This window comes from Sitophilus oryzae, unplaced genomic scaffold (genome assembly GCF_002938485.1).
Source record: "Sitophilus oryzae breed Bouriz unplaced genomic scaffold, Soryzae_2.0 scaffold_213_pilon_pilon, whole genome shotgun sequence".
In the NCBI taxonomy this organism is placed as follows: Eukaryota; Metazoa; Arthropoda; class Insecta; order Coleoptera; family Curculionidae; genus Sitophilus; species Sitophilus oryzae.
The window spans coordinates 1,728,267-1,755,943 of record NW_022146767.1 but is presented as its reverse complement, the minus strand read 5'-3'; the positions used below and the strand labels follow the sequence as shown (position 1 = coordinate 1,755,943).

The window sequence follows — 27,677 nt, the reverse complement described above, 5'->3', positions numbered from 1 at the left end:
CTATATTATCTATTGATAATTGTCCATTCATAATTGAAAAAAATCAAATTCAATGTGAAAATTTTTATATATTTTTTTTTTATTTTTTTATATGTTTTGTATATTTTAATTATATTTCGAAGTAGTAAGACCACAGATGGTTTGAAAACGAGGAAGAATAATATTGAAAAGTAATATTATCTTGAAACACATCGCAACAAATTTTACATCCCAGAATGAAATTTGACGTTAAAGTCTATTTTAACAAGATAATTGAAGACCTACACAATTATGTTAACCCTTGGTAATATAATTTACTAGATTTTCTAAAGAAATAATCTAACAAAAGTAAATAGTTCTAAGCAGAAGAAACCGTTTCAGGTACTTTTAGTGAACATAGAATAGATAGTATAAATAAGATGATAAGTGAATCAGTTGATAACAGTGGATCAGTCTTTATGTTTTTTATTGATATTTTATGTTTGTTTAGAAGTCTTCTGTAGCGGCCAAATAATGGTAATTTAGGTGGAAAAAGTGTACACTAGAGAATAAACCATCTGGTTCAAAAGATGAAATGTATTCCGTGTAAAAAGCCTCTGTTTTTTCTTCAAGAAGATTCAAAACATATCTAGTCAATAATTAATCAATAAAATCTATCATATTTTTTTCTTTCACAAATACTTTTTTGTTTTCTAAATGGAGTTTTAAAATGATTTTGAGCCATATATCTCTAAGATTAAGCATAACAGCAACATACATAATAAGCATACAAGCAGACTAGAATTAAGAATCAACCACCTATTATTTGTATGAAAATGTTCTCATTTAATGTTAATCTCTGTATTTTAGAACTTTCTCATTTAACATTGGGTAGAACTGAATGTTGCCATCATTCAGTCAGAATAAAAATGTTATAATGAGGAATACATTTAAGATATACTTACGATCAAGTCCTCCAATATACCGCATCGTGATTTCACAATGTCCCCACACCGCACTCACGATCGGGTACAATTTCTTTCCCTTCAAGCCCCTGAAGGCTACTCCTAGGTACTGGCCGTCTACGACGAAGCTCAAAGTGCCTTCGTCCATGTCAAGGACCACCAAGAACTTGTCCGGTACGATGAAAGTCTCGTCTGGTTTGAGTAACGCGGGGTAGAGTACTCCCGGTTGGTTCTTCGAGTCGTGGTAGAGCTTGTTCCTTCCCAGATCCCAGCCCCACGAGTTGTCCGTGCTGCCGACTAGACTTTGGTATCCTACGGAATGGAGGGGAGCTTCCGCCGTTGCCACGCCGACCACCGCGTGCGTGCCACGTTGCCGCGTCGACCAACACACCTCCCAGCAGTGCATGCCCTAAAGAAAGAAGAAAAAATTAATACTATTTGAGATGTATAATAGCTTCAATCATATACCAAGTTGGGGAGTGTTTCGTTACTGTCGAGAGATTAATTCTCGAGGCAGTGATCAAATTTTTCCCTCAGGGTTTGTATACTATATTTTACTATAATTAAAATACGCCATTAATAAAAAAAGTAGGTACATAAAATATTATATTAATTTTTGTCAGTGTCGAATATCTAGTTCGTTAGTTCGAATTTTTGTACCCAAGAACGCCAAAATGTTGTCAGAAAGTGATGATAATAATGACTTTCAACAATGGTGCCTTAGCAGAGCTTAAAGAAGCTGCCAGAGCAATGAGTGAAGAAATAGAGCTATATAAATGGAAGAGATAGGTAATGCGTTCTTCAATAGAAACAATGGTATACATGTTAGTATCATGTCTATACAGGGTGGCCCATCGAAAACGTTCCGCAAGGCATAACGGCTAGGGTATTCTTTTTTTCAAAAAATCCAAAAACACGTCAATTTTGTTTGTGAGGGGGACAACTTTTGCCCCAAAAACGATTGCAAAATCTTCAACCCTCTGAGTGGGGGTATCATCCTTCAACTTTTTTCAAATGGAAAGGGGGGTCAAGTCGTACCGCAATGAAAAGGGCTTTCTATTGTCTATACTTTCCGACTTCGTTTTTGAAAATCGGTCGAGTCATACAGAAAATATGAAGGATTGAAATTTGAAAAGTTTATTTAAACATTTATCAGAGTAAATGATAAGGGTAGATTTCTTCGACCAATTTGCTGTTTTTTCTTATTATTTCTAGATGTTTACGCATTTTTTCACTTGCCACAAGGTTGAACGATCAGGTGCGGTAGTTGCTAGATAGCTGTTCTGTGACTTATGCGTTGAAGTTCTTCTCAATATCGTTAAACTTTTTAACAATTATTATGGAACAATTATTATTATCGAACTTTATTTTAAAAATAAGGAATGTGGCAATTGGGTTGCGCAGATATTCAATGAACGCCATCCTGACAAACACCTTTATGGCAAAATTGTTCGCGAGTTAGTAGCAAAATTTCGCGAAACTGGTTCCGTTATGAATAAAAAGAGGCAGAAGGAAAATCCTGTAGTAAATGAAGCTATGGAGGTATTTGTATTGGGCCAAGTTGCCATGGATAGTACGCTGAGTACAAGAAAATTAGCCAATAAGACCGGCGAGAATCGTACAAGTGTCCAAAGGATATTAAAAAAACGCAAATTTCACCCGTACAAAATTCAGTTGGTACAAGAACTCAACGAAGACAATTTTGATCGTCGCTTGCAATTTTGTGAAATTATGAGTGAACGAGTGGCAAATGATAATAATTTCCTATTTAATGTGTGTTTTTCGGACGAGTGTACTTTCTTTTTGAACGATGTAGTTAATCGGCACAACTGTCGGTACTGGGCTAAGGACAACCCCAGGGTTTTTCACGAGGTGCACACACAAAACCCTCAGAAATTGAATGTGTGGACTGGTATTTTTGGAAATTCTATTGTAGGTCCGTTTAACGATATTAAGAAGAACTTCAACGCACAGTTGTCACAGTTCAAAGTTACAGAACAGCTATCTAGCAACTACCGCACTTGATCATTCAACCTTGTGGCAAGTGAAAAAATGCGTAAACATCTAGAAATAAGAAAAAATCTCAAATTGGTCGAAGGAAATTGGTTGAAGGAAATATATTATATTTATTCTCTATGAATAAAAAATAAACTAAATAATAATAATAATCATATTATAGATTGACTCCGAATGGCCCTGCCTCATCAAAAAGAAGTAAAAGATTTAAGCTATTGGTTTCCGGAAAAATAAACTCCAATTTGCCCAAAAGCTGGTCGACAGCACGATCTAAACAACGATGTTTACTCAACAATTACTGTCAACACGATACCAAGGGACAGTCAACAAATATCTTGGGTGTGATAAGGCCCGATGTTGTCCTATATCCATTAACTTATTGCTAGTTAACTTGATACATTCTGGCAACATGTTTGTGATACAGTAATGTCAACATGTTGCCCTGCCTGACCTGCATGTGCTTAGCTTTAGAATTAGGTAAGTTAACCACTAGAATCTACTTGGATAAATACGAACAGATACAATAGAAAAGAGCGTTTTATAATTTTAACTTTGTTTCGTATTTTGGAAAAAAAATGTCGAGAGTACGACTAAGTTATATTCTTAGTTACGCTGTATCTTTCTCTTTATTTAATTTAAGGTTATATCCAAAACTACTTGCCTTTGTAAATCCAACTTTTCCCCTTATACAATCCGTGCTCTGTGCGACGGGGTGTCTGTGAAACGTCAGTTTGTCGTCTTCTTTAACGAATATGTTGAGAGAGCGGTCATCTTGGTTCCAACTGTATTTGAGTTGCGTCTCGCGTAACGCTGGTGGCATGTCCAATAACATGTCCAGTCTGGGTGGTCTGGCAAAATCTTGTGCTAGTTCCCTAGAATAAGATGACTGATGTAGTTAGGGTACGTTAAAATCCTACTTTTGCAATAATTGTATCTTCTGTGTATTGTAAAGGGCGACTCTTAAATAGGTTCAAATATTTTTAGAGGTGGTATATTCCGACTCCTAAAACACGACTATGAGGTTTTATAGTGAAAAATTGCATTGGTGTTTTTCGATTTTTTTTGGAATATTAGATGATATTTTCAGTTAAAAACAGAATATTTTGGTAATATGGCAACGTATAGACGTATTATAGAATAAATTTAGGAGAATGGAAAAGCACAGAAGAAATATATAAATCCAGTTGTTAATTTTCAAAGTAAAATATATCGGCAATTTTGGATTTTGTCAACTACAATTTTTTTGACCTAGTAATAAGACATCTGACATTACACACTTCTGATCTGAATTTTAAACTTTTTATGAAAACGTAAAATCCATAAATTTTATATAATGAAAACCCTATTAAAAAATCAATAGCCTCCTATTTTTTTACACTTTGTATTGTATCACACTCATCACGAAGTTTCTAAGACGCTCGATCGTCACAAATCTTGCCATGATTACTCCCTACTCCGATCAACATACACGAAGAACTGATTTTGATCAAATTATAATACAATACATATATGTTCTCCGAGATATATCAGCTATCAGATAGCAATTATTATAAAAACTAAACTCAATAGTAAAAACATTTATATAGTTTGCTCCTAAATATACCGGGCGTTTCTCAAAAGTGGCTTACCTCTATAACTTATATTTTCTCAGATAAATAAATTAGATTTGGTTCGTTAGTAATATGACATAAATCAGGATTGATATTGATGTATTAAATTGTTTTCGGTCACTTCCTGTTCCACCGGAAATGACTACAAGTTTTGATTTTTAAATGACATTCTCGATATTTTTACTTTATTCGATAGAAAATGACACTCCGGATAGAATGATATATCATATGTCAATTTTTGACATTCTCGCTTTAAAAAAGATCGTGTTTTAAATTTCAATCTAGCGTAGCATGGCTGTGTTAAAAACACTAATTTTTAATCAAAGAATCTTGTAAAAATATATTTGATCGTCTAATGTTTTTCGTGTTTTGTTATGGCCGGTTAAAAGATGCCCAAATCGTATTTCAATAACTCAATTTTTTCAAATGGAACGAGGGTGGCTCATTATATTTGGAAAAAGCATTTTTTTAATAATTTGGTCAAATTGTAGTTACACTTATGGCCATGGCGCTCTAATTTGAAATTTAAAATGCTGTTTTAACTGAAAACGTCAGTAGTTGGCATATGATATATCATTCTGTTCAGAATGTCATTTTCTATCAAATCAAGTAAAAAAGTGTGTCATTTAAAAATCAAAAGTTGTAGAAGTTTCCGGTGAAACAGGAAGTGACCGAAAAGAATTGAATACGTCTATGAATTCCTAATTTATGTCATCTCATACTAACATACCAAATCTAGTTTAGCAACAAATTTTTATCTGAAGAAATAAAAACTATAGAAGTGAGCCACTTAGTAAGCATAATTTACCTAAAACTAATAAATTACTTAACCGAAAACAACCAAAACGGAAATAAAAAGTTAGGATAAGATCGAGTTTACAGAGTGTCGGACTTAAAAAAACCGGACTAAAAAAAATAATAAACATTATTATGTAGTTTTATAACTCTAAACTTGGCCATAGATAAAAGAAACAAGTTTAGATTGGAAAGTGCCCACAAAGAAAATATAAATACTCTTTGGCGCTATTGTTACAACGGTCGCTCTACAAATCTTTTGATAATTTCGGAGCTGTTCGGCTTTTTCCGGAATTATGTCGCCAAATATTATTTATTCAAATTTGTTATTATTCTCTTTTAATTTTTTAAATAAAATACAGTGTGTTGCAGATAAGGAACTTTATTTTATATAAGGACATGTAAGAAATACCTATGAAACATTGGAAAGCGACGTTATGCCACAATCCACGATGGTTTTTGCACAGTTTCTTAAGTTTTTAATGCCACTTTTTCACAATTATCACGGGTTTGAGTAAATAAAATTTAAATTAGACTTACAAGATAGCAATAATTACCTTGAAAATGAACGCTTTAAAAACTTTTCGGTATTTTTTAAATGAGGACGGTTTAAATTTGTTGTTTAAGATTTTATAATTTTTGAAGATTCTGACTTTGACAAGAGAAAATTATTTCTGTTCTTGTTTGCGATTTTTCTTAGCAACCGCAGCTTAAGTTTTGATGGCAAGCCGAGCATTCCAGTCTAAACTTGTTTCCTTTATCTATGAACTTGAGATACGTAAATGTCAAAATAGCTTCTGCGCTAATAGCGAAATTGTGGCTAAATATATCAGACTACGCAATATCTTCTTAATAATTAATAATGGTAATATCTTACCTGGGAATCACTGGTTTGTAGGGGGCGGCCGCGGCGTCCCTGCCGTTGCCCGCCTTAACTCCGCCGCTGACCTTCTGGCCCATGCTCATGCCACGCGCGACCCTCCTTCCGCGCGCCCCCGCCTTGGCGGCCGCGCCGCACCCCGGCACCACCGACGCCTTGTAGGCGCGGCGCACGTCTGCGGCGCCCCGGACCGCGCCACCGGGGGCCTGTTGCCCGCCCCCCGCGCTGCACCCCACGCTACGCACGCCACTGGTCCTTATGCTGTGCTTGAACCTGAAACCAAAAAGGGAAACCGTTAATATAACTCATTTTTGGACCTATTATTATTTATTAGCAGCATATTTATTAATCTATAAATTGGAGATGATCAACAATTGAAATAGTTGGAAACAGGGTGCAATGATTAAAATCAACTTGATTTAAATCAACGAAATTTTTTAAAAATCATGATTTTTTAAAATTTTTAAAATCAAAATTTTATAAATAATAATAATAATAGAAAAGAAAATTATATAAATAAAACAATAAATAATGCTGAAGAAAAATAAGAGAAAAAGAAACTAAGAATAGTTTAAGATTATTAACTTATAAAAGTTAAATAATATACCAGGTATATTATTCATTCTCATTGCTCATTCATATTCTCACTTCAACGAAAATCTATGAATAATTTTTATCCATAATCACCCGGGAATTTTATAACTACAAATTCCATATTTTTATTCCACTTATTTGTAGTTCTTGCAATCGGCACCTTACATCTCATATCCTTTCTCTTCCTACGAATCCAACTAACCACGTCATTGATTATGACATGACCGTTCACTATATCTTAGAATTCTTTTTTTTTTCTCAAAGTACGTATCAATCGTTCTCATAAGACGCTTTTAATATGAATCACTTGTTAATAGTAAATATTTAAATGATAAATTAAGTTAATTGTTCACATATCCGTTTAAATAATGTGAAATATTTTGCTATTGTTTTGTTTTGAACCTCGTATGTAATGTTTTGCATTACTATTTTTTTAATAATTTTATTATCTAGCTTTAGTTCCCTCTTGCATTTCCTTCACTGTTTTTTCTACATTTTCTTCAAGTTCAAGTGTTAAAATAGTCTTCATTATCATCACTTTTATTCAACATTCGGCTTTCGTTGTTGAAATTTGAAGGAACGAACAAGAAATTCAAAATCGTCAAAAGTTATTTACTAGTTTTGAAATTTAGCCCGTCAAAAAAAAATTACAAATTTTTGGCATTTTAAATCAATTCATTTTCAAAAAAAATATATTGTACCTATTTTTTTATCAATGGTTATGATTATAAATAAAATAGTATACAAATCTTGGAGGAAACCTTTAAATTGACGCATTTTTTAACTTATGTGTTTGATGTAATATGTAATTAAATTATTCTGCTTTAGAGAGTCGAATTTTACCAGACCAGCATTGCTAGATACCTATATAAAGAAATATATCGTTCCAAATATCAATGCACAGCAAAATGGGCAGGTATCAGCTAATATACTAACATAATCTCTAATATTTCAGAGTCACAGGCAGTTTGGTATAACACAAGACATCTCTACATTTCATATGAAAGGAACATCAGAAAAGATCAGACGAATAGCTAAGAAGTATAAAATTAAAAGTATTTTTAAGTCTTGAACTACTCTAAGAAGTGTTTTAACAAAATCAAAACTGGAAGCATCAAAACAAGAGAAAGCGTGCATCTACCAGTTATCTTGTAAAGGTTGTGAGTCGTATATTGAACAGTCAAAACGTCCTCTAAATGCACGAATAACTAACATAAAAAAAAATATACGCAAAGGGATGAAACAATGAAGTCATATATTGCAGAGTATGTGTGCTCGAAGCACCAAAACATAAAATAGACGGAAGCCCGTGTTGTCCACAAGGAGCTACGCTGGAAAAGACCGAAAATTTAAAGAAGTTGTATTCATATCTAGCAAAATAGCCTCTTAAGCACAATCCATGCATTAAAATTTCCACAATATGGCAACCGATTATAAAACGTACCAATGCAAGATATTCTCAGTGGCTTGACCATACAACTTTTTCACAGGTAAATACTCTGCTCTAATACTAAGGGCTGGCAAAGGTTAGTCTTGGGTCGAGATTTCCGTATGTAAGAAGAGTACAATGCGTTTATAATGTACTGAACAAAGAGAGGACAGTAAACACGTTGCCAAATGAATGAAATAAACCGAGAAACTGTGCACATCGCTAAGAGACGTGGAAGGGGATATAGCAGATTTGTCGCAGTTGAGTCGTTGTAATTTTCCCTACAGCTTGAATTTTTTTTAAGTGCAAGCTAGAAACACTTGCATTTTTGGTAAAAATAAGTGGAATTGTGGGTGGTCGATAGTGGTCGCGCTATTAGAACTCTGAATTCAAAAATCGATATCTCGAAATCTATTAGAAATAATAGATTGTAGTTTTTTCAAGAACTTTGTTAATATTTCTCCTGTATTTTCTTTGTAGACAGTATGTGAAAATCTTCATCAATAAAAAAATTACACGATAGCTGAAAATTGCTATGCTCTAAAAGTAAATGGATGTATTGTTTACAATTTTTGAATGGAAAAAACAACCTTATCGAATTTTTCTTATGTAAACATATCGTAAAATATCCGATCTTGGAAATAAAAAAAAATTTCAATATCGAAAGTGGTTCTTGAGTTTTTAAATTATCGCGATTACTGACGTTTTCTCGTTATAAAAGAAATGACACCCTAACGATATCGTTATAATTCTATTTCAGATGCTCAGAAACATGTCTAATGATTTTATCTAGTTATCTCTTGAAAAAAAAAAGTTTTAAAAATAAGCGGTTTGCGATCGTGATTTTACTTTACTTGATAGGGAAAGGCGTATCGGCAACGCCGCAACAGCACACCGTCGCGCGTCGCGTCGGTCGGTCGCATTTCTCTCACTCCGACTTAATAAGATCCCTATGCGATTTACTTCCACACATGTAAATGCCGACCCAAAAGTAACAGTTGCCAGCACGGTATATAACCTCAATAGTTCCAAGATTAACAAATTAGTTCACACTTGATAATCGAAACGTTGATTAAGCAAAAATTAATAAAGACTAAATCATTGTCTAGCAAATTCCAAGACATCTCTATGCTTCGATATTGTATAGTAACTCTTGCTTATGATGCAAATAGAAGAAACCGAAATAAGTGAAAGGATTTTTGTTGAGATCCAGTTCGTCGGACTCTCACTTGAGCGGCGAAGAGGCCGACAATAACAACATACAGACGCAAGAGCAAGAGGCAGTCGTCGACTCCAGTCAAGGTCGCGGTCAATCCACATCATATCGCCGTATCTGCATATTTCCATCTCCTCTCCGACCGATTATGTGTGTTCGTGTCTTAAAGGATGCTCCACACGTGAAGATTTTTCGATGGGAATGTCGGAAATTCGATGACCAGCATGTTGGTCATATAATTATATCGATAAGAATTTACGAGTGTCCTGGAACCTACAGTAATAAGTTTTGTCTGTGTAATATTTTCTTTAATAAGATATGCTGTATCTTTTCTATATTTTATCTCAAGCTTGGAACATCAAACAAAATTGGCATGGAAAACAGAAAGTTGGCTAGAAATGGAGCATAAAAGTTAGTGGAGAGTACTTCCTGAACCATGTTACTCAAAGAAGATACACATTGATCAATCGATCATTCATAGCTTAGAAGGTATAGTAGGACTAGTCACAGTACACGCAACTTTCTAACTTTCTAAAAATTCTCACTAAACTGGTGCTAAAGAAACAACCAAATGGCCGAAATTCTTAAAGTTTCAATACCGAATCATTATCTTCCACAATCAAGAGTATATATTATCTACTGTCTTCTGCCTTTGTGGACTTTTAAAGGAACATATTTTTATAAAACACATTTTCTATGCAAACAAAATATTCTATCAGCATTCATTAAATAGAAATCGTTTCATAGGTTGACAGATAAATACCCTATTAAAATCAAATTTAATTGATTATACCATTGCATAATATTTACTATTTGATTTTATTTAGCTTTATATCATATTAGACAATAGCTATAATTACGATTACTAAACCTATTGTATGCAATAATTGATCAAAATGTTTAGACATGTGTCAGAGAAATAAACATACAGGCATAAAACTGGTTGTACGTTAAATATTCGTGTGTAGAGACCTTTATATTTCACTAAGGTCGTCATTAATGTTGTGTGTAATCTAAGTGAATGTATTGAGATTATTTATTCAATAAAAACACGGGCATTGTTTGGTCATCGTTTTTTAGTATCTTTTTCTTAGTTCAACCTTATTACAGATACTTTGAAATGAATTACGGGAAAATCTTATTGTTTATATGCTGTATATAACACTAGTACTTTGAGTACATTAAGATATTAAATACTCAAAAGGAAGATGAGATGGTTAACAACATAACCCTTCTGCGGCGTTGCCAATGCAGTCAGAAGAATTGCCACAAGTAACGTAAGAATACATTCCAAAATTAATTATCAAAACTAAAGATTCCTAATAAATAATTCAAATTTGATTAAGAATTTACGTATACCAAATTAAAAACTATCTGGAAGACCTTGTACTTTACCGTATACAAATATTACAATTCATAACAGACTACGTTTTACAGTTTTTTTCTCGATTATCGTTATCGTGTATTTCCCCTTGTTTTTCATTGTTTTTCCTGTTCAATTCTTATTCAAGGCCCGACCCCTGTCGAAGTTTTTCGACTTATCAAATGTTCATTTGCAAACATGTGTTGTCTGGCTGTCGTTTGGCGCATATTTAAGTGATTTCCTGCTATTATTGTACGTATTCTACCGTCTTGCGCGTTAGAACGGTTTCCTTTGGGTAATAGCGACTTTCGACGGTTTATTTATAGGCCCATTGTTAGATAGTTATGGATAAAATATTCATTAGTTTTTTAATTAATAATTATGTAGTGTTTTTTACTAGACAAATTAATATTAGTTCTCTGTTATTGAAACGTAAAAAACGTTAAATTAGCTACTACTCTAACAAGAAAATAGAACCACAGCCTATTTATACTCAGCCTGCCGATTTATGATTCATCATCATCATCATTTTCAGATGATTCAACCATTTCCAGTTATGGGGAAACTTCCCTCACATGTTTAGATACTCCTTTGTAATTGGGCTCATTGTTGTCTATGCGGGTCCAAGTTATCCCTGCTAATTTCCTAATATCAGGTTTGGTCTTCATCTAGGTCTCTTAATTCCTCGTGGGTACCATGTTGTAATTTTTGTAGTCCATTTTGCCTGTCTTTCCTGCCAGGTGCCCTGCCATTGCCAATTGAGGGATTTGATTCAGTGGATGACATCTATTCCCTGGGTCTTTTGTCGTATCCACTCTATTCTTTTACGGTCTTTCTTGGTTATTCCCAGCATATTTCGTTCCATTGATTTACGATGACATGGAAATAGGCGTGCCTACCTAGATGTTTGATTATGTGATCTAAAAAGTCGTAATCTGAGCACCACGCCTTATTAAAAAAAACGACCGAGGCTATTATTTTGACGGCTGGTATATATATATATATATATATATATATATATATATATATATATATATATATATATATATATATATATATATATATATACGAAAACAAGCGCAGCAGTAAAGTTGACCAGCTGGTAATGAATAAGCTGTGCTATAACCAAATGGCTAGTTTTCTATTTTTGAACGATTTTTCCTTCAAAACTTTTGAGTTCTATGAAGACTGCCACTATGTTTTCCGTATATTTCCGATAGTTTTTTTGAGTAGAATACAAGAATTTTTTGAATTAAAATAAACCAATTCATTTTTAAAGCGTTTAATTTAATACAGCTTGGCAAATTGACTCAACCCCAACCAGAAAATCAACATTTTTACTATAGAACATTTTTTTCCGACAAAAAGTACATTGCTGCTGCGTTGCTAGCACGTCATCATTCAATTACATTGACCAAGTGCCATTGACACTCGGATGGTTTATCCTTGAAAGCAAAGCCGTTCACTTGCCCTCTCTCTCCCTCTCACGCTAGTACTCTCTCTCTCTTTCTTGCTTGGTCCATCGTCGGTTCTTTGTGATGGAATTTCAGAAAGAAAAAAAATGACATCGCTTGCTTGCCCGTCTTGTCCGGTACTAGAGATGTTGAGTCTTTTAAAAAAGTATAGATATTCTTAATATCGATACTTTGTTTATTATTTGTTGGCCACCTATCGCCTTGAGACCATTGTCGTTACTGCTTTTGTAACGCCGCAGAAGGCTTCTGGGCCTCTGAATGGCATTGATGAGCTTTGTTTGGCCATTTCATCTGCCTTTTCGTTACCCTTGTGACTCTCGTGCCCTGAAAATGTGGGGTGTTTTTTGGCATGAAAAATTTGATTTTGATGTCAATATAACTCCTACTTGTAGGGAGCGCCACCTACATATTTTTTCACTGGTTTGAAGAGTAATAACTTTTCGTCAGTACCTGTATTAAACTACTAAAAAAGTATCTTGGTAAAAATTGCTACGAGTAATAATTAGATATTATATTTCGAAATTAGATATTATATTTTAGATATAAGATATTTGGAATCTAAATTCCCAATACCTGTCATCAATGACATAAATTAAACATGTTGCCTAAATGAGTAAAAAATAAAATGTTCCCAAATTTATTATTTCATTCAAATAACTATCTATTCAACATGTTTATTTTTTGTCCATAAAGATATGTATTGACTATTTCCATTCTAAATATCTTGAGTACGGTTGCTCGTAGTGATTTTTACCAAGAGACATTTTTACGTAAAAAATCACGGAAATGTATATTTTTTCACTCAGTAGCTTTATACAGATATGGACAAAAAGTTATTACTCCTCAAAACAGTTAAAACACATGTAGGTGACGCAAATAGGAGTCATACTGATATCAAAATCAAATTTCTCATGCGAGAAAACTCCCAGACACCAATTTTCATCCAAATATTCACGTTACTTCAAAAATTATTTGGAAAAAATCGAAATAAAAATGAAACTTCTACACCCTGTATCTCCGAACCTAAGCATTTTAGGACATACATTTATATGAACTTTTTTACTCATTTTTATCTGCAGAATATGCTGCCGAAGTACGAAGTAAATTATATAAACAAAATATATCGATATTTTCTCATATCGATACACTTAGACATCTCTAACGGGTACTTAGTGGTTGTTGTTCTTTGGATCGCGTTTTGGACCTCGATCGTGCCGCTGCGGCTTTTTTCCCGTCCCCAGGACGGTCAAAGAACGCTTTTGTCATGAAATCGACTGGACGGATGGAAAGGAGGCAGGTAAAAAGTGTCCTTGAAAGCGAACCAACCGGCAGGCGGCTTTGAAAGTTCGACGAGCGCCAGCTACGGACGACTCGGAAATGCCTGATGATGATGATCATGTTGATGACGATGGTTTAAGATATTTTTACCTGAACGTATATCACCTTTGGGATTTCGGTTTTCGAAATCCCCATATAAACTAGTTTTGAGATGTGAGATATATTCAGTGCTTTCGAAGATAGCAAATACCTTGATGTAATGGGAAACAAATTTTTAAACTTCGTCCACCAATCCCATCAACTTTAGATGCCTATTAAGCGAGGGTTGTCTCGCTTATCCAAAAATGCACATGCACTGCCAAAATATCATTTTAGTGCCAAGCGACTGTCGTAAGACTGCCAAGAAAATGTACATTTAATTCCAATAATGAGACACCCCTAGCTATTAAGCTTACCATGCTCTGTTATTGTTTTATCTGTTGAACAGTTTTCTGTCTTTGCTTGTCGGTCTGGGGTAAATTTTGGCAAATGTTCAAGTATGAATTGTAAATTGGGCATCTGTCCCTGCCTCTGGTGAATTTCTCCACCATTTATTGGCCGCCTATCGTTTTGTGACAATTATTGTTCTGACCGCTTTGCGTCTTGTGACTGCTTGCAACGCCGCAGAGATGACCCTTGTTTACTAACGCAACATTACTACGTTGTCATATACGGCAGTTGCTGATGTGATATCCAAAATCAACAGCAAATCATCACATATAAAAGCAGTTGCCACTGTACAATTATTAACTTATATCAAAAATTCAAATTTCTACCAAAACTTCATATGTATTTGAAAGAGAGTTTTATTGGACTATAAATAGAAAAATAAGTTCAAGTTAAATTAAATGACTTTAAAAAATTCATGGATACAAAAAGTTTATTCTAAAATGCAGAATTACCTACAATAAAGAACAAACCTTTTAAAGTTTGCTTAAGTGGTAAACAATATTGATATTAAATAAAATATCGTCTCGAACTGATATTTTCTTTAATTATGAAACTTTACACAACATTTTAGTCAGACGTATCATCGATCGTTATCCAGGAAGAACTGGTATTCACCAGTAACAATATACACTTGTCCAAATTGTCACTTTTTGTTGACAATTTAGACAAACTGGGGATTTGGATTTTTGTAAAAAATATATTTAGTCCGATAAATTTTCAATACCTAGGTACTTAACCAAATTTACCACACTTTCCATATTTCTTACAATCGAAAATATATAAACGTAAGAAAATTATATAACAATTATTTAGATACCTATGTTTCAACTTTGCAAAATTACCATTTTTTAATTACTTTACAATTTAAATATAAATACCAAACGATAAATAATTGAGAATAACCAGAGGAAATTAAACCTTCATTGTAATTTATACAGTTATCGGTTTCTAAAAAAGAGTACCTTTTTCTATCAGTTACTAAAGCGGAAATGAAATATTAATTTGCTAAAACCTAAAACCGATTACATAATTCTTAATTTTATAGTAGGAAGAACTTAAAAATTCTTTTTCTATACTGAAATTACCATTATAACACCACGATACACATCACAGCTTATTAAGTACCAACTGGTCATCTCTGGCTTTTTTAGTAATCGTGCGTCAATATTTTACTAGTTCTGATTTCTAAAAGAAGATACAAAAAATGTTATTACATCAAAAATTATTCATAAAAAATTGTCAAAATTCTGTAACTATCAAGTGTGACAAATTAAGTCAAAAGAAACAAGGTTTCTATTATGTGTAGGTGACCGAATTTTTGATAAAAAAAACGGATTCAATGTTATCGGCATAACAAATTAATAATTATCTATGTTAAATTTTTATTGTGTATATAATAGGCGCGTTAATGCAATTAACCTTGATATTTACCTATTTTCGTTAGGAAACCCTGAAAATGTAATAATTTACCACATAACAATTAGCGCTTACAACACCTGCGCGATTGTACGGTGGATATGGACAACGGATGATTGTTTTCTTGGCTAGGTAACTAGATATTTGTTCATACAAAAAAGACAATTTGAGTTTTTTATTCTTACACATAAATCTTCTAACATTCGAATTGAAAAACAATCTAGAGATTCAGCTGAATAGAACCACTTAAAGATGGTGGATATCTGTTTTTATAAATGAATAATTGGACTTTTTTTTGTATTAAGCTCTCCTGTACAGTTCGCACTAAAAGAGGTTCTAAAAAGAGCAATGTTCGACTGCAAGGTCTGCTAGTAAAAAAAAATTAAGCTTAAAATATCGCAAAACAATTCATTTAAACCTAAAACTCAAATACAAAACGAAAGACAATGTCAGGAAATAAATATATAAATATAGCAACTTGACATTTTTTACAGCAGAGGTACCACGTGAATCCCCGGCGGGAAATTTAAAATCCAGTTAGTCAGTCCGGCGAGGAATATGTTGCAATGGCTGGCAACGGCGAATTTAAAAAACGCGCCTTCGATTACGTAACTAAAAGTTTAATTGGTATCAAATATATATTTGCTATGGTGCATGGTGGTGGGTTTGAGGAGATTACAATAGGGGTAATAAGAAAGTCCTTAAATTTTGTAACCTACCAAGAACTGATCAAGAACGGACCACCAAAAGAACACAGTGGGATCCTAGAGAAAAAAAAAACTGATCAAAAAGGCGTGAGGGTCTAAGATGCGACCACAATATTGAGAAACAAGTACGGACAAACTTGCATCAAACATTACAAATACAAAACACAATATGGACTTCAAGAAAGGAATATGCAATAGAAATGATGATGAATATTCAGTAGTATATTTATGATAGCTATTATCTAATGACAGGAAAAAGAAAACTTAACATATGCTGTTATTTGATAATGCTCCCGAAAAACCAACTTATAATTGACACCTGTTTTAACATAGAGTATTTTATTATCTTGACAGGTAACAAAGAGGGGATCAGAATATTTATTTACCTAAAAAGTACTTTTTTATAAGCCATTATCATTAATAACCAAAAAATACCATATTTTCGACGATTAGTCCAAAAAAATAGGTCTTCAAATACGAAGTTTTGGTTAGTAAGGCCAAAAAAAAAATAATAAAAGATTTTTTTTAAATTCACCACCGAGAAGGGGTGAAATAAATAAATAAAGTGATATTTCGGCATTTCGCTGAAACGGTAAGGGTTACAAAAAAGTTCAAATAAAAGTTGTAGGGTGTCAAATTTTACATAAAAATGATCGCTACTTTTCTTGCTCAAATCAAAATTAATAGAGATAGGGTGGCTAGAAGCTAGGAAATGATGGAAATTTAAAAAAAAATATAAATAAAGTGTTCTTTTTCAAATTTCGGAGAAACGGAAAGGAAAAAAATGTTTCAATATAAAAGCTGTCCCCTAGCTTATCTCGGTTAATATTGATTAGAGCAAAAAAAAATATAGAGATAATTTTTATGTAGAATTTGACGCTCTACAACATTATTTGAACTTTTTTTTTTCATATTCCATACTGTTCCTCCGAAATTTTGAGAAAATCTCCGGGTAACCGGGTAAAATCAGCAGTGCGACTCAATCGATTTTCCAGACGTTCACCCATCGATATACCCACACCATCAAACGTCGCTTAACTCTTAACTTAACTGAGACCCATTTTACTCGTTAATATTCATATAATACACTATAACGTATTTCAATAATAATGTCAAGGTGTCCTATATCGTCTAATATTAATAAATGTATATCTCTTTTATGAAAAAAAGCGCATTTTTGGAAAAAAGAACTAAAACTAGTTATAATGGACACTGCTCGATAATTTTTGTAATTTTATCGCAACCTTGCGCTGTCCCACAACCGTTTCTGTGAAACATTTTCGAAAAGTGTTTTTTTTTCGTAGCCGTTTGCAGTTGCGAGTTGCGCGATTGCAAAACCCAGTCGGAATATATTAAAATGGAGGACGTACGCTACGTTTCCCAATTTTTTTACATAAAACACGGGTTCAGTTGCGTTAGCTTAGAATTTTGTAATCTGGCGTATATACAGTGTGGCACCATTTTCACGCCGGTTTTATATACCGACCGGTACACGAAAAACGTACTCTGTTTTTTTTCTCAGGTAAGATTTCGACAGACAATGACAGAAGAAAAGCAGATTACGTCCCATACCAATCTACTTATTTTACTAAAAAAAGTTTCTAATAATTAACTATATAGATGGGTTTAAATATAAATCCGTCATGCGTCGTCTCTTGTTGTTTTTAACCAGTTTTATTGGTTTATTTCAAAAATGACAGATCGTATTTCAATTTTATTGGTTTGACGGAACGATGTACGACAAACGGACGCCGCGGCGATGCGTATGAACTCGCCTTTAGATTTTTGACGCTTGTCAAAGTCTTGCTAAATTATAGGTTATAAGTTTGTGTCAACTTTTGTCAAATACCCTGCGTTTTGGAAGATGATGCATTTTGATTCGTGTTATTACGTGTGTTTTGTGTCTTTTGAAGTCAAGTGGAGGAAAAATCGAATGAAAATTAACTGTAGACCCAGAGCACAGTTTATGGTTAATACTCGCTGCCCAGGCAGAAAGTCTTATACACCAATAAAATTCGTATACCATCTCGTCGTAGATAAGTGCATCTCGAATATGGTAGAAGGACCATACTAAACACATACTAAAAACTGGAGTAGCTGTAAAATATCGACATCGCACGATAGGTAAATAATGGATTTTAGTACTGCAGAAAAATAATGTCAAAAGGTATACTGTTTAAAAAAAAATAAGATTAAAGTTAATAATCAACCTTTAAGGTATAAAATTTGGTAAGTGTTATTATTAATAAAATAGTTTGGTTTATTTATGTTGTTTTATTTATTCCTGCGGAATATTACAAATTTGTATTTGTACATAAGTTATATTGATAAATATAATCATAAATGCGGGAAGTTTCATAAAGCTTGAAAGTACAACTTAACAAGTATAGCTAGAGACGTGAGAAATATAAAATAAGAGACGCCCCTCGATGCGCAGTGGACAGCCCACAAATTTGCTTTAATCAGATTTTTCGTAGCGTAACTGCATCTCTCTTCCGCCGAATGCGTTCTCTCTCTATCGTGTGCGCGACCAGTGCTATCCCCAAGTCTTCCTATATTTATCAAACTGTAAGAAATAGTTCTTTTTTATATTTTTTTTTGGTATGTGGTGTCTTGTTCTTGTTTGTTTTGTATTAGCACATACCGTTTTTTTATTAAATAAAATAGCTCGATTACATTATTTCTGTTTTATACAGTTTTTTTCACAATATTTTGAAGTAATCACTTGTCAGTCAAATTTTAAATACATTAATTTCCTGCTATGAGTTCCAGTTGCATCAACTTATTTCTTTGTAAAATAAAATAAACTACTTTAAAATTAAAATGACAGACATATCTATCACTGTCAATGATCTTCTCTCGTTGGACAGACTATACAACGAACTAGTTGAAAGAAAATACATTCTAATAAGTAACACAACACTGAAAAGAGTAGAAGAATATATTTTAATACATAAGGATATTTCGAGATTTTTCATTTTTTCCTTTGGATATAACCTTAAAGCTACCTAAAATTCACAATTTGAAGTTTGTAACTCTTCTAGAATTTTGATGATGTGTCAATACGTCAATGTCAAAATTAAAGAAATTTGACAAGCGATAATTCCTTATGTGCAGTGAAAATTAATATTCTTGCTTTATTCGCAACGAAATTACAAGGTGGTCAAAAGTGCCGCTAATAGCTCCGAAAAAAGAATGGTACGGCTGTGCTCAACTTGGCGGGGGCATTGCCGTGCGCCGAGATATATTTGGGTCAACTAATACACGGCTCGGGATCTACTACCAGAAATCAACAGAAGAATTAAGTTAGCATGAAGTACTTATGAAAAAAACTGAATCATATTCAAATCTAGAATGCCACTCTATCTAAAGAAGAAAACACTCGACCAATATGTACTATCAGTCATGACCTATGCATGCGAAACCTGGATACTTAAACGAACATCATAAGGAAACTGCAGGTCGCACAACCCTCAATGGAACAAAATATGCTGGGAACAACCAAGAGAGACCGTAAAAGGATAGAGTGGATACGACAAAAGACCCAGGTAATAGATGTCATCCACGGAGTCAAATTCCTCAAATCGCAATGGGTAGGACACCTGGCAAGAAGAACTTTGAAGAAAAACATACGTATAAGTTGAATCCAACATTTTATTTCAACGCCTACTGAAGCGTAGTGTTCAGATTTTTAGTAAAGTGCATGCCCATGCATGAAATTTATCCAATATCTTAAATACCTTCTATCCAACACATTAAGTAATAACCACGTACGTTTATACGGGTGTGGCACATACAAAATTACCTTAAAGCGACCCATAACTTACCAGCCGACGCATTATTAATGTATTAGTATGCAAAGAAAGATTTTTCGTAAAATATATTATAGAAAGTCGTACCCAAGAGATACTAACTGGAAAGACCGCGGAGAACGACAATGAAACAAACCACAATTACTAATGTAACAGGAATTAATCGTAATTATTTATGAGACTGTACTTTCTAAAAATTACAAAACGACGAAAAAAGCATCCGCTAAGCTTATGGAATAATTTTTCTATTTGGTTAGTTCAAAAAATTAATTATTTATTTTAATTTTCTCGGAAAAAAAGCGTGATAATTAATATAACATTTATCTACCACAAATTGAACGAATTTTAATTTTAAAACGTTTAAATCTCGAGCAATTAAAGAAAAAATGCCATACAATATAAAAAAATAGCGTCACAGTGGTTTTAGAAGCGACAGTCGATGACAATTTTTATCGTGCCACCCTCTATGTGTTATTTATTAATTAAAAAATGTCTAATTTAACTGTATTTTTAAACAGTCTTTAATAAAATATACCCGGTAGAATAAATAACCGTATGATCGAAAAGAAAACGTCGTCCAGTTGGCTTGGAAATCACGATCGATGACATTCCCATATAATTTTACATCTAAAATGACAGCGATCTTCGCTTCAAAACCAGTATCGCTAACGCCTGTTTTTTTTTCGATCATATTGTACAATACAATAACATATTTCGCTTCTATATTATCTCTAAATCCCTTCTGTTACTCTAATCCTATCTAACCCCATACTATAACCCAAAGAAAAAAAAAACCAATTTTCCCTATTCTATCCACTTTTTTTTCGCTTTCGCCATTTAATTTCGCCATAAAAATAATCAGCGGGGTCTTTGTGCCGGCACAGACACAGTCACACGTCATTTTCCCCCGTGAAAAACCATCTGCCTGTCGTGAAGGAAAAAAAGATCCCCTTGTATATGTCCCAGTCAGCTATAGAGGGGAATTTTTAATGTTTCCACACACCCAAACTTAAATGGAGGACTTAGGGATGGGCAAATGTCAAGCTTCGAAAAATTATTTCCATTATAAAACTAAAAATATAAAAATCAATAGAGTTTAAGTCTGGATAACGCGGTGGCCAATCAACCGAAAGGAAACTGTAATATCAAAGTACGAACTGCGTGTATAGTTTTGAATCATGAATTATTTGACAGATATTATAGCAACATCAAAAAAAAAGTAAAGATGAAACTAGTAGGTAATTTACTACAGTAATAAATTACATTTTAAATTACTTAACCACCATAGACACAACCCCGATTTAACCATCCGTTATTATCTGAGAGATAAGACAATTTACGAAACCGGTTTGGCAAATGTACACGATCATATGTTTCAACTTAATCAGCATAAAATTTAGTTAGGGTGCTTTGTGATTTTTTTCCATAGAGTAAGTATATTATAATATCTATATACAGGGTGAATCGATTTGGTTGATTCGTTATAAAAGATATAGTAAAATTGTAATATATACCTGTAGTAATTGTGTAATAAATACCTCAGTCTACTACAGAAGAAATTATGTAAATTTTTATGAGGGGAAAAACCTTCTTTACAAAAATCTTCAGAAAAAAAAACTTTCTAACGTATAAAGTATTTGTACTCATTCTTAGAAGCACGTTCTTTTATAAAATATCATCACAATGGTACCCAAAAGGGTACGCATTTATGTACAAAAGGCACCTCTGTAGTATCACTTAGGTGATATCACTTTTGGTACCCTGGCAATGTAGCTTGGTCAGGTAAATGACTAGTACAAGTACACCAAAAATAATTTGGATAGTCAGAGGAATTTTGTAAATTGTAAGACTGTCTGAATATAAACCAATAGTATAGTTTGGTGGAGGAGAGAGTTAAGACAGTTAAACAGAGGTAGAGTTGATCCAAAATCATATGGTTTCAAAATACATATTATTAAATATTTCAAAACATATTTTAGCGTACAAAAATCTGCTAACCTTAAATTAATATGTTGGTGAATGTAGTAGGAACTATAAATACAAAACTTATTAATGCCAATCGTACACATGCTAAACGTGGTATACTCAAGCACTTCCGCTACAACCATTCATTCTGCATGCTAAACACCTCATGGTGAAAAAAAATACTTCTTTATGAGCAGAACAGTTTGTTTCGAAGAATGCTATTATTATTATTAAACCTGCCACACGATGAACCCTGTACAGCAATACGTAATGCAATACCATCATTCTTATTATAATATAAATAAATTACATAAAATGTCAATTTAAATAAATAGGTTAAGAATTGGGGACTAAAAATAGATATTTAAGTATACAGAATGTGTCTAGTGACGAAAATATGAATGATTCATATTATTCAAAGCTAATTGTCCAGTTTATTATCGCTTTTGTTCATTTTATTGAAGCCAATTTCATTTGTGACAAGGCAATACAAAAAAGCAGTTATAACAGATATATTATGTCATTAAATAATGAAAATGTTTCTTTTAGAATTATAACAAAAATGCTTTTTTGTTATAAATTGCCAAACCAAAACAAGAATTTTTTTTTACTTCAATTAGCTTTTTATGAAAAAAGTTATATTTATATATTTAGTAAAGTTGTATTCAAGTTAAAGTTATACAGGGTAGTCCGAACTGTATTCTGGAAACTTCGACAGCATATTCTGCAGATAAAAACAAGTAAAAAAGTTCGTAAAGTAAATGCCACTAATGTTTGGGAGTGATTCATCGCTTGATGAAGCTAGAATCGACACGCGCGCTATTATTTTTACATTAAAAACGTAAATTTTTACCGCAGACGTAGGTTTTTAGAGGCCCGGTCTAATCATCTGCGTGCGCTCCTCCTACTTATTCTAAAATGTTAGCGTGATTGACAAAGACGATACTATATCGCGTTTCTTTGATTGATTCGTTTTTGTGCGTCAGTCCATTGGGGCATTCCATTTTATATTTATAACCAATGGGGCATTCCATGGGGCATTCCATTTTATATTTATAACCAAATATATGTTTTGACAAGACTTTGACAGTTAAAACAACAAATTACAACAGATTATATATTGATTATTATATGACTTGAAAGACCACGGCACTGGAATTAAGTTTTATGTGACCTTGAACAGATTAGTTCACATGGTAGCTACCGATGAATCACTCCCAAACATTCATGGCGTTTACTATATAAATGTATGTCCTGAAATGCTTAGTTTCAGAGATACAGGGTGTAGAAGTTTCATTTTTATTCCGATTTTTTCCAAAACATTTCTGAAGTAACGTCAATATTTGGATGAAAATTGCTGTCTGGGAGTTTTTTGACATGAGAAATTTGATTTTCATGTCAATATGACTCCTATTTGTAGGGGGCGCCACCTACATGCATTTTAACTGTTGTAAAGTGTAATAACTTTTCGTCCATACCTGTATAAAACTACTGAGTGAAAAAATAACCACAAAAATGTCTCTTGGCAAAAATTACTACGAGCACCCGTTCTCAAGATATTTAGAATGGAACTAGTCAATACATGTCATTATTGACAAAAGATAAACATGTTGAGCAAATAGTTATTTGAGTGAAATAATAAATTTGGGAAATTTTGATTTTAAATTAATCTTAATGATGATAAAACAGTTTCTGTTCAACTTTAGTACAAAAACATTTAAAATGTATTATTTCAGTGTAATAACTATTAGGTCGACATGTTTAATTTATGTTAATGATGGCAGGTATTGATAATTCCGATTCCAAATATCACAAGAAGACCTTTTTTTACGTAAAAAACGTCGTAAATGTATATTTTTTCACTCAGTAGTTTTATACAAGTACAGACGAAAAGTTATTAATCTTTAAAACAGTTAAAAAACAGTTAAAAATAGGTGGCGCCCATACAAATAGGAGTCATATTGGCATCAAAATCAAATTTCTCATGTCAAAGAACTCCCAGACACCAATTTTCATCCAAACATTGACGTTACTTCAAAAATTATTTGGAAAAAATCGAAATAAAAATGAAATTTCTACACCCTGTATCTCCGAAACTAAACATTTAAGGACATACATTTATACGAACTTTTTCACTTGCTTTTATCTGAAGAATATGCTGCCGAAGTTTCCGGAATATAATTCGGACCACCCTGTATACTCAAACGATTGTTGCTTCAAAAATCTGGTGGCATTTTACCATATCCACTTAGAGAAAATCATTATGGAGCCAACATATATGGTTCTCAACATTTTTAGCAACTGTATATAGCAAAATAAAACACTAATTCACCACAATACACGAAAACACTTTACTTTCAAACTTGGACGTGACTTTCGCGAACCATGTTAAAATCATCAACAGATGATTAAAACACTTTGACTAACATCGTCAGCGAAAAGCGCGTCCAATGTTTGAAAGTAAAGCGTTTTGGAGTATTGTGGTAAATTAGTGATTTATTTTGCTTTTGTAACACTAAAACCCCCAACGGTAAACTGTAATAGTGTAATACGAAAAAATAAATAGACTTACTCAGCGTACCTGGGCCGTTTTGGCGGTGGTGGGTTTATCGACACGATTGACTGAGCCTGAGAACAAGGCCGGCTTCTAATAGTTATTTTATGAGAGCCAATACAAAAGACATCGATCGATTTGGAATGAGACTCACGTGGTGCCATTTTTGAAACTGGAGATACGAACTGTACGTACGCAGCACAAGACGTTTAGATACCGAATGAATTTTTGGGAAAGTTTGAAAATAAAATAACGGTACCAGGTACTAAGTTGCTTTGTTGTAGTAATTGAGTAATACCCTCCCCCAACCCTAATAAATGTTGATAAGAAAGTAGGTACCTAAATACAACCAACACTTAAACTGTACTTTTTATCAAATATTATATACTATTGTAAAAGTGTCTGTGCCTTTGTGGTGGGTTCATTTCCTAAATACAAACGGTTCCAGACACACAAATCTATTTCCAAAAATATATTTTTCCCATAGCAACTGTTAAAATTGCCTTATATCTATCAAAAATAGTAGATAAAATAGTACTTTAACCGCAAGGGTAGATTAAAAATGATACAGCGAGGATAGATTAAAAACTTTATTTATTCTCGCACGTTTTTTAATTGCTTCCATTTTTGAAAATTTTCGTATTCCTTTTCATAAGTTATTCGGGATTTAAATGGAAGTAGTTTGGATATGGCGTCTGTCGCCTCAGCCTGAATATCTGTTGGTAATTTACTTATTTCATTTTGAGCCATTTCTGGCTCCAATTCAATCAGCAATCGACACGAAAGAGAATTAAAAAATATTGACTCAAAACTGACAACTAAAGAGACAGCTTTATTTATTTGTCAAATTACATAGAAACCAACGCCAATCCAGCACAATATTTTTTCTACTCGTAATAAATTCCTTGAAATAATTTCTGAATATTTTTCAAAACCTAACTAGCTATGGAAAAAAATATTGTTTTATACACGACGATAAAATTGCATTATATCGTCTTCCGAAATTAATTCACTCGCGATTTCATCGCTCGTGAATTAATCTTTTCGGTCTACGATAAAATACCATTTTATCGTTTTGTATAAAAAATAACTATTTTCTCGAAATTTAAACTACACTATTTAAAAATCAATTTCACTCAATATAAAAAAATTACAACCTTCTCAAGCCAGCTGGCAGTACGCAACGTACCCTTAAAAATAAAGAAGAGTATATGGGCCAAGTAAATGACTTCTAGGGCTAGACCTCGCCAAAATTATCATTGATTGCCATTCTCAGCCGTCTTTGACGCCGTTTTTTCTAGAACAAATGGTTCTAGCAAGGTGCCATAATTGAAAAACTAATGTGATTTACTATGTTACAACTTTATACTTTCAAAACTTGTGCGAAAAACAGCGCAATGGATAGAATAACAAGATATAATGGATAGAATAATAACAATGGATAGAATAATAACATAGATAGATAAAACAAGCATGTATTATACTTTATATAACATAACGCTGTTAGTATCGTATAATCGAAAAAACGGCGTCAAGTTAGCTTGGAGATAAGGACTGATGTTATTCTTCATATAATTTCACATACAGGGTGGCAATTTGAAAACGAACAGTATTTAATATTACCTCTACCCATGACCGATGATAAGTATGAAAATTTGGCGAAATACGTCAATTTACATATCAAGGGGGACCATTTTTGAGGCATTTGTTGTCGTGTTACTTTCAACCCTTTGACCCCCAGGGCACCTACCCCCTACCCCTAAAATTTTAAATGACAACCCCTATTTCTTTTACCATTGTTCCTTATAAAATTCTGCATAAACTGCATTATTATTTTGTCAAAATTGTGATACTTAACCTCACAAATGAATGAAATGTATTTAATATCTAATTTTAAAACGGATTGCAATCACCGCCTCATAGAACTTAATTTAAAAACGTTTGTACCTACCAGTAACACGACAACAAATGCCTCAAAAATTGTCCCCCTTGATATCAATTGACGTGTTTCGTCAAATTTTCATACTATCATCGGTAGAGGCAATATTAAATACTGCTCGTTTTCAAATTGTCACCCTGTATAATATAATGACAGCGATCTAAATTTCTAAGCCAACTTTGACGCCTTTTTCTTTTCTCAATCATTATTATTAAATACTGACATTTCAGAAAGATAAACGACCTCATTGAAACAAAAAAAAATATAAAAAATGACCACAAAGTTGTGATAAAGTAACAGAAATTAAAAAAACAAAAATAAATTAAAGACAAAGCTTTTACTGACCTTTTACAACAAGGATAACAATCGGCATCCTGTAAAAGTCTGGCGCGACGAACACGTGATGACAGCATTTTTAAACTAGAAATGTGTGTACTATACCGATGCACACAACAGAGGACACTTCGATACTGAATGAATATTTGGAAAACTTTGAAAAAGTCCAGGGACTAGAACCAGGTATAATAAAGCAATATAACACCAATTTAATACTACCCTACATTACCATAATGAATGTAAATGGTATAGTAGGTACCTAGTTACGTAAATATAACTTCAAATATACTATTGTTGTATTGTTATGAAGGTGTCCTAATTGTCCATTAATGATATCTTAGATCATTTGAGTGTTAGTTCTTTTAGATCATTTAAGGGTTTATGTTTATTGGGACAAATTTGCGCCTTGCGATGTTCACCGAGATGCCATCAAAAATTTTTCAAAAATTTCAAGGTTTGCTGAGTTATTTGAAAAAAAAACGGAATTTTTTGAAAATCGATATTATTTCTTCCTGTCGTTACTTTTTAGAAAATCCAAAAACTAATTGCACATTCTCATAGCCACTCTCTTACCAAGACTACCTGATAGTATTTTTTTTCGGGTCAAATTCGACGCTTTTAAATGGAAACGCCCTTTTCTATAGGAGATAGACAAAAACTAATATCGGTGTCTGGAGCTCAATTTTTGTCAAAAACATGATGGTGAAAACCGCATATCGATATCTGTTTCCGTTTCGGAGTTACGGGGTGTTTTTTCAAAATATGCATTTTTAACAAATCGCTGTGACTTTTTTGCTATGGAAAATTTTGTATTTTTATGAAAACATTTCCAAAGCACCTTTTTACGTAGAATTTATTGGTTTAAGTATAATTTTTTAAA

General features: G+C 33.1%; 1 protein-coding gene across 5 annotated transcripts in view; it reads right to left on the bottom strand.

Moving 5' to 3' along the window:
- Positions 1-27,677, bottom strand: part of LOC115884223 (protein gustavus) — a 245,167-nt gene that overhangs the window by 5,086 nt on the left and 212,404 nt on the right. For 4 of the 5 annotated variants that reach the window (XM_030902731.1, XM_030902727.1, XM_030902729.1 and 1 more), the window contains 3 exons: positions 6,222-6,497; positions 3,601-3,811; positions 924-1,332 (listed from right to left, as the gene is read on the bottom strand). In XM_030902731.1, the coding sequence (XP_030758591.1) occupies positions 924-1,332; positions 3,601-3,811; positions 6,222-6,310 (709 nt within the window). In that variant the 5' untranslated portion in view covers positions 6,311-6,497. Of the gene's footprint in view, positions 1-923; positions 1,333-3,600; positions 3,812-6,221; positions 6,500-18,867; positions 18,875-24,717; positions 24,723-27,677 lie in introns of those variants that run through there. The other variant, XM_030902732.1, reaches the window with a different exon arrangement.